This window comes from Brachypodium distachyon, chromosome 5, assembly GCF_000005505.3.
Source record: "Brachypodium distachyon strain Bd21 chromosome 5, Brachypodium_distachyon_v3.0, whole genome shotgun sequence".
In the NCBI taxonomy this organism is placed as follows: domain Eukaryota; kingdom Viridiplantae; phylum Streptophyta; class Magnoliopsida; order Poales; family Poaceae; genus Brachypodium; species Brachypodium distachyon.
This window is the reverse complement of record NC_016135.3, coordinates 781,188-797,112: the sequence shown is the minus strand read 5'-3', so window position 1 is coordinate 797,112 and position 15,925 is coordinate 781,188. Positions and strand designations below refer to the sequence as shown.

At 50.6% G+C, this 15,925-nt stretch overlaps 4 protein-coding genes across 5 annotated transcripts; 2 read left to right on the top strand and 2 right to left on the bottom strand.

Annotated features, from left to right (window-relative positions):
• The first annotated feature begins 864 nt into the window (after positions 1 to 864).
• Positions 865 to 3,788, top strand: LOC100837041 (subtilisin-like protease SBT1.7). The gene has a single exon (XM_003580891.3). The coding sequence runs from the start codon at positions 1,392 to 1,394 to the stop codon at positions 3,786 to 3,788; it is 2,397 nt and encodes a 798-aa protein (XP_003580939.1). The 5' UTR covers positions 865 to 1,391.
• A 232-nt stretch (positions 3,789 to 4,020) lies between these two features.
• On the bottom strand, positions 4,021 to 6,277 carry LOC100827230 (1-aminocyclopropane-1-carboxylate oxidase homolog 1). Of its 2 annotated transcripts, none has more exons than XM_003579872.4 (3): positions 5,672 to 6,277; positions 4,561 to 4,882; positions 4,021 to 4,456 (listed from the first exon to the last, which is right to left on the bottom strand). In XM_003579872.4, exons 1-3 carry the CDS (start codon positions 6,172 to 6,174, stop codon positions 4,202 to 4,204), a joined length of 1,080 nt encoding a protein of 359 aa, XP_003579920.1. In that variant the 5' UTR covers positions 6,175 to 6,277; the 3' UTR covers positions 4,021 to 4,201. The 2 variants fall into 2 exon arrangements, with proteins under 2 accessions (XP_003579920.1, XP_024312091.1); XM_024456323.1 differs by having other exon boundaries at positions 4,056 to 4,433.
• LOC100836728 (protein HEAT INTOLERANT 4-like) lies at positions 6,271 to 9,565 on the top strand. The gene is made up of 8 exons (XM_024456324.1): positions 6,271 to 6,675; positions 6,798 to 6,857; positions 7,008 to 7,066; positions 8,043 to 8,113; positions 8,606 to 8,644; positions 8,735 to 8,797; positions 8,896 to 9,154; positions 9,240 to 9,565. Exons 1-7 carry the CDS (start codon positions 6,626 to 6,628, stop codon positions 9,028 to 9,030), a joined length of 477 nt encoding a protein of 158 aa, XP_024312092.1. The 5' UTR covers positions 6,271 to 6,625; the 3' UTR covers positions 9,031 to 9,154; positions 9,240 to 9,565.
• Positions 9,566 to 13,460: 3,895 nt separating this feature from the next.
• Positions 13,461 to 15,151, bottom strand: LOC100836109 (putative 12-oxophytodienoate reductase 4). Its single transcript, XM_010241300.3, has 3 exons — positions 14,442 to 15,151; positions 13,735 to 14,366; positions 13,461 to 13,633 (listed from the first exon to the last, which is right to left on the bottom strand). Exons 1-2 carry the CDS (start codon positions 14,947 to 14,949, stop codon positions 13,783 to 13,785), a joined length of 1,092 nt encoding a protein of 363 aa, XP_010239602.1. The 5' UTR covers positions 14,950 to 15,151; the 3' UTR covers positions 13,461 to 13,633; positions 13,735 to 13,782.
• Between the last annotated feature and the right edge of the window lie 774 nt (positions 15,152 to 15,925).

Sequence of the window (15,925 nt, the reverse complement as noted above, 5' to 3'; positions counted from 1 at the left end):
TTAAACATAATGTGTCCACACATATAAAGATATATAATTTCGACGCATTTACCTGAAAAGACGGGTAAATAGCAAACATTTACAACAACAAAACTTTATTAGTTGATGACATATGTAGCGTTTGTTGGACCAGCTAGATTAAAACCTACTCCATTAAATTAGATCAGACCACCGTTTACTTGTATGTATGTATGATACTATAAGGCAACAAAAGAAAAAGAGTCATCTTCAGCACATTTTGTCGAAAAGGACATCAACAGATAGAGGTGCATCTTGGAGCGAGGCAAAATCGGCAGTGTCATCCCGTGCAGGATAAACAAAGAAGCTCGCGTGGCATTTCGTTTAGTGCAGACGACGACGACGACGACGTGCTTTGCTTTGCCGTCGCTATCCATCCACATCAACAAACCTCCGGAGCTTTCCCAACCTCCAGCCAGGCGCCCACGCCAGCAAGCAACCTCTAGCAGAAAGTGTTTTTTTTCCTTCTTTCTGAAATAGATCTATGTGGAATTCATGGGTAGCGTGGAGATAATCGGCATCAAGCTCTAACAGAAAGTGTTTTCCCAAAATAGAACTCTCTGGAAGTCATTAGAGTGCGGGTAAACTCTAACTGAAAGTGTTTCTGCAGAATAAATCCAGAAACAGAAAGTGTCCAGTAGAAACAAGAAACGGAAATTTAGAAGAAAAAACTGTTGTAGTAATCATGTGAAAATTCAATCACGTACACTCGATCACATTCGGGAGCTATGTATGAGAAAGGGAAAACAAAAGCAAGACCGATGCTGGATTCCTTTTTTCTTTTGTTGTAAATCCAGTTGAGCTTGGTTTTGGAATTTTATACTATTTATCGAATATCAGCTCACATACAGTATATTACTGAATTTTTGTACAAACTTCTCGCAAAGTTTCCATCAAAGCCGAAAGCAAAAATGCAATGTCAATTTCATCTCATTCCCAAACCCCAAAGGAATTTCTTCTCACATACATATACTAAACTTCATCTCGCAAAGTTACCTCTCGAGCTGGTTATTTTTTTTGGGGACATCTCGAGCTAGTGTTGAAACAAGTTCTTCTCATTCGCAAAGCCCAATGGAAGGTCAACTCTCTTGGCAGAAAATACACTTGGACCTGGATTTTTTTTTTTAGAACTACTTGGACCTGGATGAGTTCTCAATGTCCAGGAATCCACAGCCCAGTTCACAATTTCCCCAAACAATATCAGCCCAGTTGAGCTACCAAAACCTCTCTCTCTCAAAAAAAGAGTTAATCTACCAAATTAACCCCGGCTAAACATAGCCAGCGCATGGCGTCTTCCTCTGCTGCGCACAGGGCCGCTCGCCGTAAAAACGAAGCGCCACCACCGCCTCATCTTCTTTTCTCCGGCCACCACAATGGCCACGCACCGCCGCCTCCTCCTCGCCGCCGTCCTCTTGTTGCTCGCTGCCGCGGCCAACGGCGACGACCTGCTCGCTCCCCTGATCGCCGCCGCCAACGGAGAAAAATCACCGCACGCTCCGTCGCCCGAGCAGGAAAGAGAAGAAGCGGTCATCGCCGACAAGGTCGCCAAGGTCGAGCAAGCGTTAGCCGGCGGCAACGGCGAGGGAGACGACGCCGGAGGCAGCGGCGCCCTGAAGACGTACCTGGTGATCGTGGGCCGCGCCAACGGGCCCAAGGAAGGCGGCGACAAGCTCATCGAGTGGCACGCGTCTCTTCTGGCTTCGCTCCTCAACACCACCGCGGGCACGCTCCTCCTGGAGGCGCTCTCGGCCGTGAGCCCGCGTCTCGTCTTCTCCTTCGCGCACGTCGTGAGCGGCTTCGCGGCGCGGCTCACGGACGCCGAGGCCGGCGAGCTGTCCAGGTTGCCCTGGTGCGTGGATGCCCTGCCCGACGCGCGCTACCGCCTGGCCACCACGTACACGCCGGAGCTGCTCGGGGTGAGCGCGCCGTCCACGGGGGCGTGGAGCGTCGGCGGCAGCATGGGCGAGGGCGTCATCGTCGGCGTCCTCGACAACGGCATCGACCCGCGCCACGTCTCCTTCTCCGACGACGGCATGCCCCCGCCGCCGCCCGCGAAATGGCGCGGCAAGTGCGACTTCGGGGGGACTCCCTGCAACCGGAAGCTCATCGGCGGGAAAGCCCGGGCGATGGAGCACCACGGCACGCACACGTCGAGCACGGCCGTGGGGGCCTTCGTGGGCGGCGTGAAGCTGTTCAGGGCCGACGCCGGGAACGCGTCCGGCATGGCGCCCAGGGCGCACCTGGCCTTCTACGAGGTGTGCCTGGCCGACACGTGCTCCGCCACGGAGATCCTGACGGCGACCGAGAAGGGCGCGTTCGTGGACGGCGTGGACGTGATCTCCATCTCCGCCGGGGACGACACGCAGAAGCCGTTCTACAAGGACCTCATCGCCGTGGGGAGCTTCTCCGCCGTCATGTCCGGCGTCTTCGTCAGCACCAGCGCCGGGAACTCCGGCCCGGTGTCGCGGACCGTCACCAACTGCGCGCCATGGCTGCTCACCGTCGCCGCCAGCACCATGGGCCGCCACGTCGTCTCCAAGGTCCAGCTCGGCAACGGGGTCGCGCTCTACGGCGAGACCCTCAAGAGGTTCAAGCCCGTCAGGAACCGGCCGCTCGTCTTCATCGCCGGGATGTTCGCCGACGGCGCGCTGAACGCCACCGATGTCCGGGGCAAGATCGTGGCCACGGAGCGGAAGGAGGACCCCATCACGCTTGGGGAGATGATCCAGAAGGCCGGCGGCGTCGGCATGGTCAGCTGGTCCAGCGCCGTGCGTGGCAACGCCACCACGCCCATGGACGACCTTGCCATTGCCTCGTCGAGGATCTCGCATGCCGACGGCGAGGCCATCGTGGCGTACATCAACTCCACGCCCAACCCCACCGCCAGCATCCGGTTCGGCGGCGCCCAGGTGAACAGGTCCTCTCGGCCGGCAATCGCCGAGTACTCCTCCAGAGGCCCCTGCAACGTGTCCAACGTCGGCGTGCTCAAGCCGGACATCACCGGGCCCGGCACGAGCATCGCTGCCGCCGTCCCGGGCGGCGGCAACAACAGCGCGCTGCCCACACGGATGTTCGGCCTGCTCAGCAGCACGTCCATGTCGACGCCGCATCTCTCCGGGATCGTGGCCATGCTGAAGAAGGCGCGGCCGGAGTGGTCGCCGGCGGCGATCAAGTCGGCGATGATGACGACGGCGGACGTGGCGCACCTGGACGGGACGCCGATCGTCGACGAGACGACCGGCCGGCCCAACTGCTTCGCCATGGGCGCCGGGCTCGTGAACCCGACGCGGGCCCTCGACCCAGGGCTCATCTACGACCTCGCGCCGGCGGACTACATCTCATACGTCTGTGGCCTCGGCTACAATGCCAGCTTGGTCAACGATATCATCGCGCAGCCGATTCAGAACGTGAGCTGCGATAAGGTCGAGAAGATCCAACGCAAGGACCTCAACTACCCGTCGATCATGGTGACCCTCGCTCCACCGCCGGCGGCACCGGAGGTCGAGGTGCGGCGTGCGGTGACCAACATTGGGGAACCCCTGTCGGTTTACACCGCGGAGGTTGTGGCGCCCGAGGGGGTCGCCGTCGAGGTGGTGCCCAATATGCTGGCATTCGGGTCTGTACACCAGAGGATGGAGTTCACCGTGAAGCTCAGGAGAGGTGCCGATGCCGCCGTCAATGGCACGGCGGAGGGAAGCCTGCGGTGGGTCTCCGGCAAGTACTCCGTGCGCAGCCCAATCGCCGTCCTCTTCGAAACATTGCCCAACTAACTAGCCTCACTGGGATCGCCTCCTTTGAGCTCGCTCCTGATTTTTTTTATGGAGTAGCAGTTCTAGAGCAGCAATGCCAGGAAATACAACCGAAGACGAAGCAACTTGGCAGCTAGGATGCCCAACACAGCAGCTATTTTTACAGGAATATAGGAAACAGTTCGACGGCCCCAGAAATCGGGGCCTTCAGATGCAGAAATGCAACCTATATTTTTACAGGATCTGACATGAATCATGACAAATGGGAGCAAAGATACCATGAGTACATACAGAGAATGTAATTAATTTTAAACATCGTGTTGTCTTTTTATTCTCCCCTTTCCCAACGTTACACACGACGCATTATTCAACCCGTGAGTACATGTATACTGTAAGTCACCTTGTCCGATACAACACAGAGACTCTCGCCGTATTCACAACCGGAACTCGGAGATAGCAGTTTTAGCATCTAGCCCGATGGAATAGTAGCGCGCAACATAATCTCTGACAAGTGTTTCCCTATATAACGGTGGGTTCTCATCAGACAACAACTCCTTGATCGGACCGTACATCCTCGTCGAAGCTGGGTGGAAATGCGTGCTGAAGAAGCATGCGATCGAGACCCTCGGCTCAGCATTCTTTGCCACCACTCTATGCTCCACGCTCCTGAACATGTCGTTGGAGATCAGCTAGACATTTTTAAACGAAACAGTCAGTTCTGAATTTTGAATGCACAACAGGAACCGGTGCTTGTGTTGAACAAATTATTCAGGCTTGGAAGATCTCAATGTACCTGTAGGAGATCGGCAATGTTCACGATGAATGCTCCAGGGGTTGGCGTAACATCGACCCACTGGTCATCATGGAGGATCTGGAGGCCGCCAATTTCGTCTTGGAGAAGTATCGTCAGGAAGCCAGAGTCTGAATGCCGGCTTGTCCCGATGGCGAGTTCAGGCTGTGGGCATGGAGGGTAGTAGTGGGAGAGTATAATCTGTCCTTGGTTGCAATCGATATCTGCCAGGTAGCTCGGTTTAAGCCCAAGAGCTTCTGAGAGCAGCTCGAATAAAGTGTTGCCCAAATTCTTCACTTGTTTGGCGTACTCAAGAAGAGAATCGCTGCAAATCAACATATTAGCCCCATAGCGAACATTTTTGGAACAGATGATTCAAGTAATATATCCTAATAATTCACAACAAATAAAGGTCCTGTATATTAGCTCCGCCAATGTGGAACGGAGGGAAGAATATATAGGTAGTTCCACCAATAGAATCAGACATTAGTACTATCTGTAGAACATTCCTGTTCTAAACATACAGAGAAAGATAAGTAGCTGAGATCTGGTGTGGTAAGGCAAAATCATTTGCAGGAATATAGGATCGCCGATTGATCATAATTCATAATTATATTATTCTCAATTTGCAGATTGGCAACTTGCTAGTTAAACTTATTATAATGAATATGTATGTGACAAAACAGATACAGCTAAGCTCAGAATGGGCGACCATACTCTGTATAAGGAATTTAGAAATCGTTGGTGTTCAAACTAATATGGTATGTATATTCGTACTTAGATTACAGTTTGAGCTGAGGGGCACTGATGTGAGCTAGTGGTACAACGCAGCATGTCATTGTGGTTGAGATCATTAGTCCCATGTTCTCGCTTGAGTAGTTTTGCGCTAGATATGCCCTTGTACTTCCATATCAATTCAGTACTAGTAATTACCAAATGAAATTGATCAGATTCACAGGGATTTGGCAGCAGATACTCCCAAATACAGTCAACTATATACACACCCAATTATATACAGTAGCGACTACACACCAGAAGATTCAGTACTAACAGTTGCAAAATTAATTCTGCTATAAGAAGGAAGTCACAGCAAGGTACAGTTGGGAGCACTCACCGGCAGCTATCGGGCAGGTCGGCGGGAGCCGGAGGGTCGGGGGCCATGCGGAGGTAGAGCGTGTCGCGCCAGTTGGCGACGGGGGACTGGTAGAGGTCGAAGTTGCAGTGGTACTTGACCGCCTTCCCGGGCTCCCGCGAGTAGAGCCTCGCCTTCTCGCTGCCCTCCCCGCCGTCCGCCTCGTGGAACCCCCTCACGGACTCCACCGCCGCGGCCATCGCCGCCTCGGGTACCCCGTGCCCCGTCACCTGGAAGAACCCCCACTCCGCCGCGGCAGCGCGGACGGCGGAGACCACGGCGGCGCGGTCTCCGCCGCCGAGGTCGATCACCGGGACGGTGGTGGCTCTGCTGGGAGGTTCCGCGGCTACAGGTACAGGTTCGGGGGCGGCGACGCGGAAGATGCGGGGGAGGTCGGTGACGCCGGAGGAGAAGAGGCCCCGGACGCCGGAGAAGGTGGCGTCCAGCGCGCGGAGGTCCGCCGCGCGGTCGTAGGCGGCGGCCATGGCTTTTGACTGGGCACCGTGCGGATTGCGGACGGACGATTGGTCCTTTTTCTTCCTTTTTTTTGCGACGGAAGACACAATGACTTCTGTAGACAAAAATTATATTGTATTACCAAGAGAATTATCTTGGTAGGAGCATTTATTTCCTCCTATTGCTGTTATTCTGTTATGATTCTGTTTTCTCTCTCTAAGATTTCCTGTTAACTTGTCAAAAATTATTTGGCTGGTGACCTTGTCTTGCTCTTCACTGATGTTTTCTACCCTAACACGCAGTATCAAATATTTTGTCATATTTGTTAATTTGATCAATACTTGCTTAAGGCCTATGATCTGGATGGTCTGTCTTGTTTAGCAGTTGACATGTTCAATTTTGCAGGTTGACTGTCCTTTTCCTCCATCAGATAAGATTGCCATAAATTTTGTTCTAACGGGAAAAGAAGAAATAGTACCAATGAAAGAGATGAAGATGTCATGGGTGCCTTATGTTCCTCTTCAGGACCGGTACTGTTGCGTTACTTATATCAAGCAATATTTGTTGCCTTTTGTTTTCATTGTTTATATCCCTGCTTTTTTCCTCTACTTTGTAACTTATTTTGCTCACCTTGCTATTGCTTTGCCTACAGGTTTGGCAGGATTGAAAGTTTGAAAACAAAAATCTTCACTCTCTGTTGCACCCAGCGGAGGTGAGTTTTATGAATTTATGCTTTCAGATTTTCATGCTTTAGGTACATATTTATTTCTGTTGGCAGGCATTTTCAGTCTCATTCAATGATGTGCTATAGTTCCATTACCACTAGTTACGATTACTAAATCTCAGGTTTATACATTTACAGGTCTGCGCTGAACCGTATGGAAACTGAGAGAGCCAACAAGTTCTACTACTACACGCCCTGTAAGCTGAATTGGGTTTATTTTTTTACGCCTGTATTATGCTTCTCTAGTAATATCTTTTTTTTGTACCCTTTTTGCTTTATAATCCTTTGAATACCCCTTACCATTAGAGAGGTTCCGCTGTTGTACCTATCTTTGGCACGTGTCATGCCAAGATCATGTAAACCAAACCATCCAAAAGTGTGCATGATTCTGCAGAACTGCAGCCACTATTAGTTGAATGGTTGCAATGCAATTATTCTTCTTGGAATGATGCCCTTTTCCCTAAACAAATTGTTAATTCCTTGAAGCGACAGTTGAAGAAACATGCCTGCGAACACATGCAATGGCTTTTAAACTTGTTTTTTTTGTTAACTGGTATTCCGTTTTACAAAATCATAATGGCATCATATTTAGTAACACCAGTTTGAATTATATCCTGATTGCTTTCTAGTAATTTGATGGCACATAATATCCTGTCATAAGCGAATCTCTCTTTTATTCTCCTTTTTCTTCTGAGGGGATAAATTTCTTCTTTTAATTTTTTGCACTTTGGTGCATATTTGCTTGGCCTTTAGTGCTGTTCGCACCTTGACGGTTAGCATCTCTAGAGCGTGCAGATTTTCAGGTCCTGCTATTTTCAGAAAGTACTCAGTAGGCAGCGAGGTGGTGCCTAGCACTTATTACTGTCTAGCAAAGCAGAAACCTAGGCAGCAGGGAATGCTATGTGGCAGGGTTGCGCTAAGAAGTGTCGGGATGGAATTGTCAATCACATTCTAAGACATCATAAGCACGAAAAGATTGCTAAGTACTCAAAATGACCCAACACTCACTGAATCCTGTTTGGCACAATCCACTCTCAGATACGCGCCCATATCCTAGAGCTGTTCTACTAGTTGATCACTCGATTTAAATTTATATGGCATTAGTTGTTTTAATGATATCATTCTCTGTAGGGTAATCTCATCGGCATATGAACCTTGTTTAATATCTTGCAGACATGCCACTAAATCCTCCTGAAGATGAAGATGGCACAGTTGTCCGTGTCATATATCCTCTAGAACCCCCGGTAAGCTTCCTTTAAGCGTATTATTGCTGTGATCTAGTCTGCTTTAGTCTGCGACGTGATCATCAGTCGATGAGGTCATGGTTTTTGTCCGGTACTGGTGACATGCTGCCATTGCTGTTGCTACATAAGGCAATCTCATGCTGTGGGACCCCTCCTCATCTTCCGTTGCCGGTATCTGATCATACGCATTACTTCCGTTTTGTCTTAAATGTTGCCACCTGTTTTGTAGTATGTTGGATGCTTGACCTAAGTTGTTCCTGTCACAATTTGATGGTGCAAAAACCAAGTAGATGGGTGGGTTGTTTGAGGTTTCCTTCTGTTGATAATAAAACAAGAATAAAATCTGCTTAGCCTGCTTTCCACTTTGTAGTTATTGTATTTCTATTCCAAACACTATTCGCAGAAGTGCACTCGTGCATCCTAACCAGGTCTGGTTTCAAGTAGCTGTAAATTGTTCGTACATTAATGTTTACCTTGTGCTGCTTGTTGCAGATAGTTTGTGATTTTGACTTGGAATTGGATGATTACGAGGTTTGTAAGGAATTTCAATTGTTCTACTCTGATGTACAATGCTACCTATGAAAGGACATCCATGTTGAATCATATCATGTTGCAATGCAGAATTTAGCTGATAAGCTAGTCAAAGATGAGGGGTTGCCAGAGGATGAGAGGGGAAAAATTAAGGTCACTAATCTCTTGTTGATCAATTATACACTCTAAAGTTAGCATTGTTTTACAGCAGTAACTCCCTTGCTAATTTTGCTGCCACGTTTCTTTGATAGGAATTTCTAGAGGAGAAGGTTCCACAAAGGAAAATAGAACTGGAACAGGTCCATTTAACTGAAATATTTAATTATTTTCCAAGAGATTTGACATTTTACAAATATTCAATATTCCCCAAAACTTGTGCAAGCTGAAGAAGCCAGAAAGAAAGCTATTGAAGATATGGACCCTAAGCAAAGAGAGGCATTTGAAAACATGAAACTTTACAAATTCTATCCTATGAAAACCCCTGATACACCTGATGTTAACGATGTGAAGGTATGAAGTTGTTCTTGAGTGCTCATTACTTAAGTATCTGAACCTGCAACGCTAGATTTAACTTGGTATTTACTATTGTCTGCAGTCGAGGTACATCAACGGATATTATGGCCACGCACATTATCTGATGTTAATGGTGTTCCTGATCTTCTACATGTTTGCTAAACTGTGATTGAATAATCTATCAAACTTGGAGAGTCTTGTTCTGGAAGCTGGGTAGATCAGCTTGGTGACATAAAGAGTGTAGTCTCGTGTTGGTCCATTAGATACAATGTTGCATCTGACTTTTAGTTGTAATGGAGCTACTGTCACTTGTCTGGACAACCCTGAGAGCATCCTGTAGGCATAAGAGTGTAGTCTCTTTGCTTATTTTTAGGGGAATCTGAACTCTCTTTGCTGTGTTTAACATCCTGAGCATGGATTATTGTGTAGTACGTCCGGTATTGGATCCAAAATCTTCAAACCTTCTTCTTGTGAAACGCACTTGTGCAAAAGTTCTTCCTTGGCGTTCTTTGGCATGAGTTTCCCGTCCACGAGCAGAGCAGGTAGTGTTTGTTCCAGCCAACGAGTTGCTCCATTTGAATCCTCTTCTGAGGGGATCTCGGTGTTGGTGTCTAGGGAAATCAATTAAACTTCAAATTGAAACCTATCTGGTGCTGATGTCTCGCTCTCCCTCCCCCCTTTCCACCTCGCCACCGCCATTGCCGCCCCTCCCTCCACCAAATCCGAGCGTGCTTCACCCCACGAGACCTCCGGAGGTGTGTGCGCGTGCCGATGGTGCACTACTGCAGGGTTGCCCCAGTTTGGGTGGCGTTGGTGATCCAGTTCGGTGCTCCCTTGCCCCGGGAAGGCTGTTGACTAAGGATGACTGTCGTCGGCGGAATCGCGACTGGCCGTCCTGGGCTGGAGGTCGGGGCGCTCCACCGCGCCGCCGCCGCCAATCACCTGCGCTTCCGTAGATGCTGGCGGTCGCGGGGCCATCTTCTCCTCAATCTCGTCATTCCGAGGCCGATCTGACTCTGCGGGCTGGGAGATCCTCTTCCCCAACACCGCCATGCTCCCCATCCGCTTCCCCTCCACTGATGGAGTCCGCGGTAGGATCTTCGTCTTCTTCCTTCGGTGAGGCCCATGTCTGCGCCATTGCTGGTGCCATGAGCTCCATTTCAAACGGGTTTGCGGTACTACTTGTTTACCCTCCCCCTACGGGGTTGCTTCCCGAATCTCCTTCTCGTGGATGTGTGCCACCTGTGCCTTTAGAGGCTGCTACACGTGTTCCCTTGGTGGAGATCTAGGGTCTCAGCGCCGCCACGGCCCAAAACCGCGCCGACGCTCCTCTGCTGGATCCGCCGTGAGCTATTCACCCTCCGCACATTCACGGCTGCCGATTGTTTCCCTGCCTCCCCGCTTGAGCGGTTTCATCAAACACCCAAGGAATTTAGCTTTGCGAAGGATTTGTGGGGGCTTGACCAGCATCGCCCTACTTTCGCTGAAGTTCTTCGGCGTCCGAAGATGGCGACCCAAGGTGGTGCTCAGCGTGGTCGCGGTGGTCGTCATCAACAACGCCCGCAGCGCCCCCCTCAGCCGGCCAAGGCCCCGCCTGCACCTACTGCTGCTACGCAGCAGGTGGCCCCTGCGGTGGCTGAGGCACAACCTGCCCTGCTCGTCCACAAGCCCAGCCATTGCCGGCTCCTGCCCCAACTCACGAGGTTCGCGTGCAGGTTCTCGATCCCCGTTATGCTAACATGATCTGCTACAATTGTGGGGAACCTGGGCACTTCGTAGGAAATTGCATTCAGCCCAAGTTGTGTTTCATATGCCATCAGAATCATCATGTTAATAACTGTCCTGCTTGGGTCAATCTCCCTCCTTGTGCAGCGTTCCTTGGTAGTGCTGCTACTGGCCTTGGTTTCTATCATGTTGAGGTCCCTTCTGAATCTGAGACGCAGTGGTTAAACTTCAAGAACTGTGGGGTCATTAACATCAAACAGGGGTCAGTTTCTCTGCAATCTCTGGAACAAAAACTCTCAGCAATCTTCTGCAGGGTGAAATAGTGGCCCTGGCAAATTAGAGAAGTTGATGAGAAAACATTTGTGGTCCGGTTTCCCCCTTGGAAGAATGTGGCTGAACTAATTGATCTTCCTGCTTTTGCTCTTGAAGAGGGTGGAGTTACTGTCAAAATTACTGAGTGGGATGGTAATGTTGATGCTTTTGGTGAACTAATTGAGGCCTGGATTCAGATTGATGGGATCCCCCCCAGATGGTGCGCTTGGAAGGTTTTCGCTCAAGTTGGTGCTTGTTTTGGTCTCCTTCTGGATGTTGACTGGTCTAGGCTGTTCAAGAGTTTTTATCGGAAAGTTAGGATTAAGGTTGCTTGTAAGGATCCTACCAAAGTCCCCTTTGAGAGACTGATTGAAATGAAAAGGAAATTGTTTCTCCTTAAGTTCACTGTTGAGGGCTTTACTCAAGATGGGAGTGAGGAGGAGGATTATGATGGTACTGATTATGATATGGATGGTCTAGGGGATGACTTCCTGGATGCTACTCAGAAAGATAAAGCTGCTGCCTCTTCCTCTATTTCCCTTGCTGCCCCCAATGGAAGCTCCTCTGCTGGAAAAGTTCCCATGAATGAATGTCAGCATGTCTCGTTCTCTCCTGCCGTGCACCTAGATATGGATACTTTGGCTGTGGGCTCTGCTCCTATCCATCTAGCTACATCTCCAACTGATGTGGCTGATATGGATCACCCTGACATGGGACTGTTGCTGGATGATATGGTTAATCCTTCCTCTCCACAAGCTCAGGATTTACTGATGGGCCCTGTGCAGGATGTAACTCACATTGCTAATATTGCTCTTACTGCTCCACAAGATTCATTATCTCCAACACCTACTGTTTTGCTTGGGACAACTGATTTGGAGCAGTCAAACCAGTATTGCTCTACCTTGCTGCGAGAGCTGGAGGCAAATGACTCTGACACTGGATCTGATGGGGCTGATCGTGGGGATGTGCAATTCGTGGACGTTCACTGCGCAACGATGGCATGAGAAAATCACACGAGGAAGACACGAAGACGACTTCTCCCGACGCCCAAGGCCCTGTTTGGTATTAGAGTGTTTGAGTTGTTTTCTACTGTATTATCCACTCCAAATTGAAAACACTACAAACCTCAAATGGTTGTTAGGTAGGAAGAGTTTAGAGGAGATTGTCTCTAGTTTCCCCAACAAAACACTTCCTTTTTGTACCAAATTAAAACACTTCTCAAACTAGTATTTTTTAACACTAGTCACTAAAAAATACACTTACATCAAATAAGGCCCAACAGGAAAACCCCGCCGCCAGCCCTAACAAACGCCGCTCCAGCCGCTTCTCTCCCTCACCGTCGCTGGAGGAGGTCGCCGGGCGAAGCCCCTTGCGATGGATGGTGGCGGCGGGGCCGCGCATGGCTAGCGCCTGCGCCCGTGGCTACGCCTCCAAAAAATCCCCCGCGAGATCCAAACAATACGGCGACCCAGATCCTCTCCTTGCCACCCGCCTCGTCCGCTTCAGCCCGCATGGTGCTGCAGCTCACCATGGCATGGTCCTACTCTGGATGTGGCCGGCGGCGCATGCAGCGGCGGCCAGCCTTGGCTTCTCCCGGGTGGCGCATGCTGGAGGTGGCTGCTCCACTAGCCCGGCAGATCTTCGGCGTGGGGCGGCGGGATGGCGGCTCCCTCTCCCGCGGCTTGGGTCCTGGGGCTGTGGCGGGTTCGTTCCCGCTGCCCTCCAGTCCTCGCGGCGGATCTGTGAGGTAAGGCTCCGATACATTCGGGGCTGACGATGGCAAAAGCATCGTCCCTGTGCTTCTCCGGTCTCCCGCCCAGTTGTTCTGGGGGAATCCTAGATCTGAGTCTCCCGGATCGAGCGATGGCGACACTTTGGCTGGCGGTTTCCTCCTTGGGAGCATCGTTTTGGAACTCGTGTTGGCCGTAGGGTCTGGTCCTGCTCGTCGATACCAAGCCTGGCATGATGTGATGCTTCGATTTCTGTTCAGAAGATGGGTTGGTGTAAGAAGGCGGCGGTTGATTCTGAGCGTGAGCAGTCAGCACACGCTATGGATTTGCCAGATCGGTTGTGTCCGGTGCGGCATTCGGACTTCGATGTTGGATGGTGGTATGCGGTCAGGGCACTCGGCTTTCATCAAGATTGTAGGCGTAGTTTGGTTGCTTTAGGATTGCTTCGATCGGTATTTTTTTTGTCAAACTTATAAATAAATAAATAAAATATGGTTGTGCGCAACATTTTGAAGAGGCTGGACGTTTCAATCTTCTTTTCGAAAAAAATATGAGAAAATCACAACAAAGATAACATATAGCATGTCAAAATGGCCACGAGAGCAAGTGGAAAGCCGGGAGTCGCAAATTCCGTCTCAAAGTCCAAGTGACCGAGACAGCAACGACTAATTAGTTCGGGGAAGTAACATTATCTCCGACTCACCTAAAAGGAAATGCAAAACATCATTATTGCAAACTGCAAATGGATTTTAAATCATTATGTGTACACCTGCTTTTGATGTTGTACACTTGTACTCCACTACAAGAAAATTTTATTCGAAATAGATGCTGTAATATCAAAAAAATTGAAGTGAAGTCTCAAGGAAGGAATGGGTAGTCGGTGTAGCCGATGACAGGGTCGGAGACGTAGAAGGTCATCCGGTTGTACTTGTTGAGCGGCGCATTCAGCTCCAGCCTCCTCGGAAGGTCCGGGTTCGCGAGAAAGAGCCTCCCAAACGAGACGAGATCGGCATACCCCTCGGCAATCGCTTTGTCCCCTTCCTCCCTGTCGTACCCACCATTAGCAATGAAGGTGCCCTTGAATGCATCCCTGTAAGGCCGCAGCCGGTGAGGCACGACCCGGCGGCCGCCGACGAGCGCCATCCGAGGCTCGATCATGTGGACGTAGAGGATGCCGTGGCCGTTGAGCTCCGTGGCGAGGTGCAGCGCGAGCGCGTGCGGGTCGGAGTCGTGGCAGTCCATGTAGTCCATGAATGGCGAGAGGCGGATGCCGACACGGTGTCCGCCGACCTCCTTCGCCACGGCGTCGACCACCTCTAAAGCGAAGCGGCACCTGTTTTGGAGAATGCCGCCGTACTCGTCGGTGCGGTCGTTGGCGCTGTCCTTGAGGAACTGCTCGATCAGGTACCCGTTGCCGCCGTGGATCTCGACGCCGTCAAAGCCTGGCATGCCACGGGTGGCAAGGAACGAGAATGAGGAACAAATATAGAGCAGAGTTGATCAATTATTCAGTATACCAGCTTGGATGGCGTTCCTGGCGGCGTTCCGGAAGTCGTCGACGACGCCGGGGATCTCCTCGGCCGCGAGCCTCCGCGGCGGCGAGAACTCCTCGAGGGAGCCGTCGTGCCTGACCTGCGGGCCCACCTGCCGCTCCGTGCTGGACACCGGCGCCGCCCCGCCGGGCTGGAACTCGAAGCTGGACACGCGGCCGACGTGCCAGAGCTGGCAGAAGATGCGGGCGCCCTTGGCGTGCACGGCGTCCACGACGGGCTTCCAAGCCTCGACCTGCTCCGGCGTCCAGACGCCCGGCGTGTCCCTGTACCCCTGCGCCGTGGCGGACACGCCCGTGGCCTCCGTCAGCAGAAGGCCGCCGGCGGTGGCGCGCTGCGAGTAGTACACGGCGGCGTGCGGCTGCGGCACGTTGCCGTACGAACGCTGCCTCGTCAGCGGCGCCAGCACCACCCGGTGCGCGAGCTCCAGCGATTCGCCCATCTTGTACGGCGTCATCAGAGGGATGGGCGCCATTGATTCTTTCTTGCGCCTGGCTCTATGCTCCAAGCTTTCTGAGTTAGTTTTGGTCTAATGGAGGTCAGGCGTACTTGCAAGTGAAATGAAGGTCTCCATTGATACATCACATGAATGGAATCTATATGTAGTATTATATGAAATGATGTGAGATTGAGATTGCTCCACGTCCAGTTCTCCGTTTTAAGTAAGCTGAGCAGAGTTGGATCATGTGGCCAACAAAGGGGATTTTTATTGGTCAACTGGACTGCCTAGGCTAGGCTGCTCCAAATTCTGCATCTGCAACTTGCAAAGCCATCGCAGATCAATCGCCGTCTCGCATCAAATCCTGTCTTGCGGACATATCTGCATGTATGCAACTTGCCAATTGTAGCACGGCTACGCCCTTAACATATCTTTCTTTTTAGCTGTCGACGTCCTATCCATACTAGTAATCCCTTCATTATCCTATTTGAGTAGTGAAGAAACAGAGACCTAACTGTAATGGCTGCTAATCTGAACAATATGGTCAACAAAGCTTAGTAGCTTGTTGGTCAATTCTAGGCGTTTGGTGGGCTATGGCTGCTAGGACCATGCACTGGTCAAAATCAGGGAGCCGCATGCAACTTGCAAGCGAACCTCCGATGTGAACAATTACTCCCTCTGTTCTTCCTAAGTTGTAGTACAGTTTTTATTACAAGAAAAATATTATCCACAAAAAGAATACTGAAATGCAGCAAAAAGCAGGCCGGCCAGGAGTGAGCATAACATAAATAAACATCAACTTATTATTACAAGAAATTAGAAAATGACCATCAAATTATTTATCACAAGCAGCCGTGAGCTCCAAAATTTACTGAAAATGGCAGCTTAACTGTGACCAATCATATCATACATGCTTCACAACTGAGCTCTCCAGATTCACTCAAATATCTTAGCTCACTTTCACAAAAATCTTGGCTTACACTTTCAAAAAAAAATCTTGGCTTACTTTCGG

Bases quoted from the DNA above. Each gene is read 5' to 3' on its own strand.
- LOC100827230 (XM_003579872.4), bottom strand. From the start codon at position 6,174: ATGGCCGCCGCCTACGACCGCGCGGCGGACCTCCGCGCGCTGGACGCC. The intron at 4,883-5,671 runs GTGAGTGCTCCC...GTTGATTTGCAG, and splicing joins GACCTGCCCGATAGCTGCCG to CGATTCTCTTCTTGAGTACG. The intron at 4,457-4,560 runs GTACATTGAGAT...AAAAATGTCTAG, and splicing joins ACATTGCCGATCTCCTACAG to CTGATCTCCAACGACATGTT.
- LOC100836728 (XM_024456324.1), top strand. From the start codon at position 6,626: ATGAAAGAGATGAAGATGTCATGGGTGCCTTATGTTCCTCTTCAGGAC. The intron at 6,858-7,007 runs GTGAGTTTTATG...ATACATTTACAG, and splicing joins CTCTGTTGCACCCAGCGGAG to GTCTGCGCTGAACCGTATGG. The intron at 8,114-8,605 runs GTAAGCTTCCTT...TGCTTGTTGCAG, and splicing joins TATATCCTCTAGAACCCCCG to ATAGTTTGTGATTTTGACTT.
- LOC100837041 (XM_003580891.3), top strand. From the start codon at position 1,392: ATGGCCACGCACCGCCGCCTCCTCCTCGCCGCCGTCCTCTTGTTGCTC.
- LOC100836109 (XM_010241300.3), bottom strand. From the start codon at position 14,949: ATGGCGCCCATCCCTCTGATGACGCCGTACAAGATGGGCGAATCGCTG. The intron at 14,367-14,441 runs GTATACTGAATA...GTGGCATGCCAG, and splicing joins CAGGAACGCCATCCAAGCTG to GCTTTGACGGCGTCGAGATC.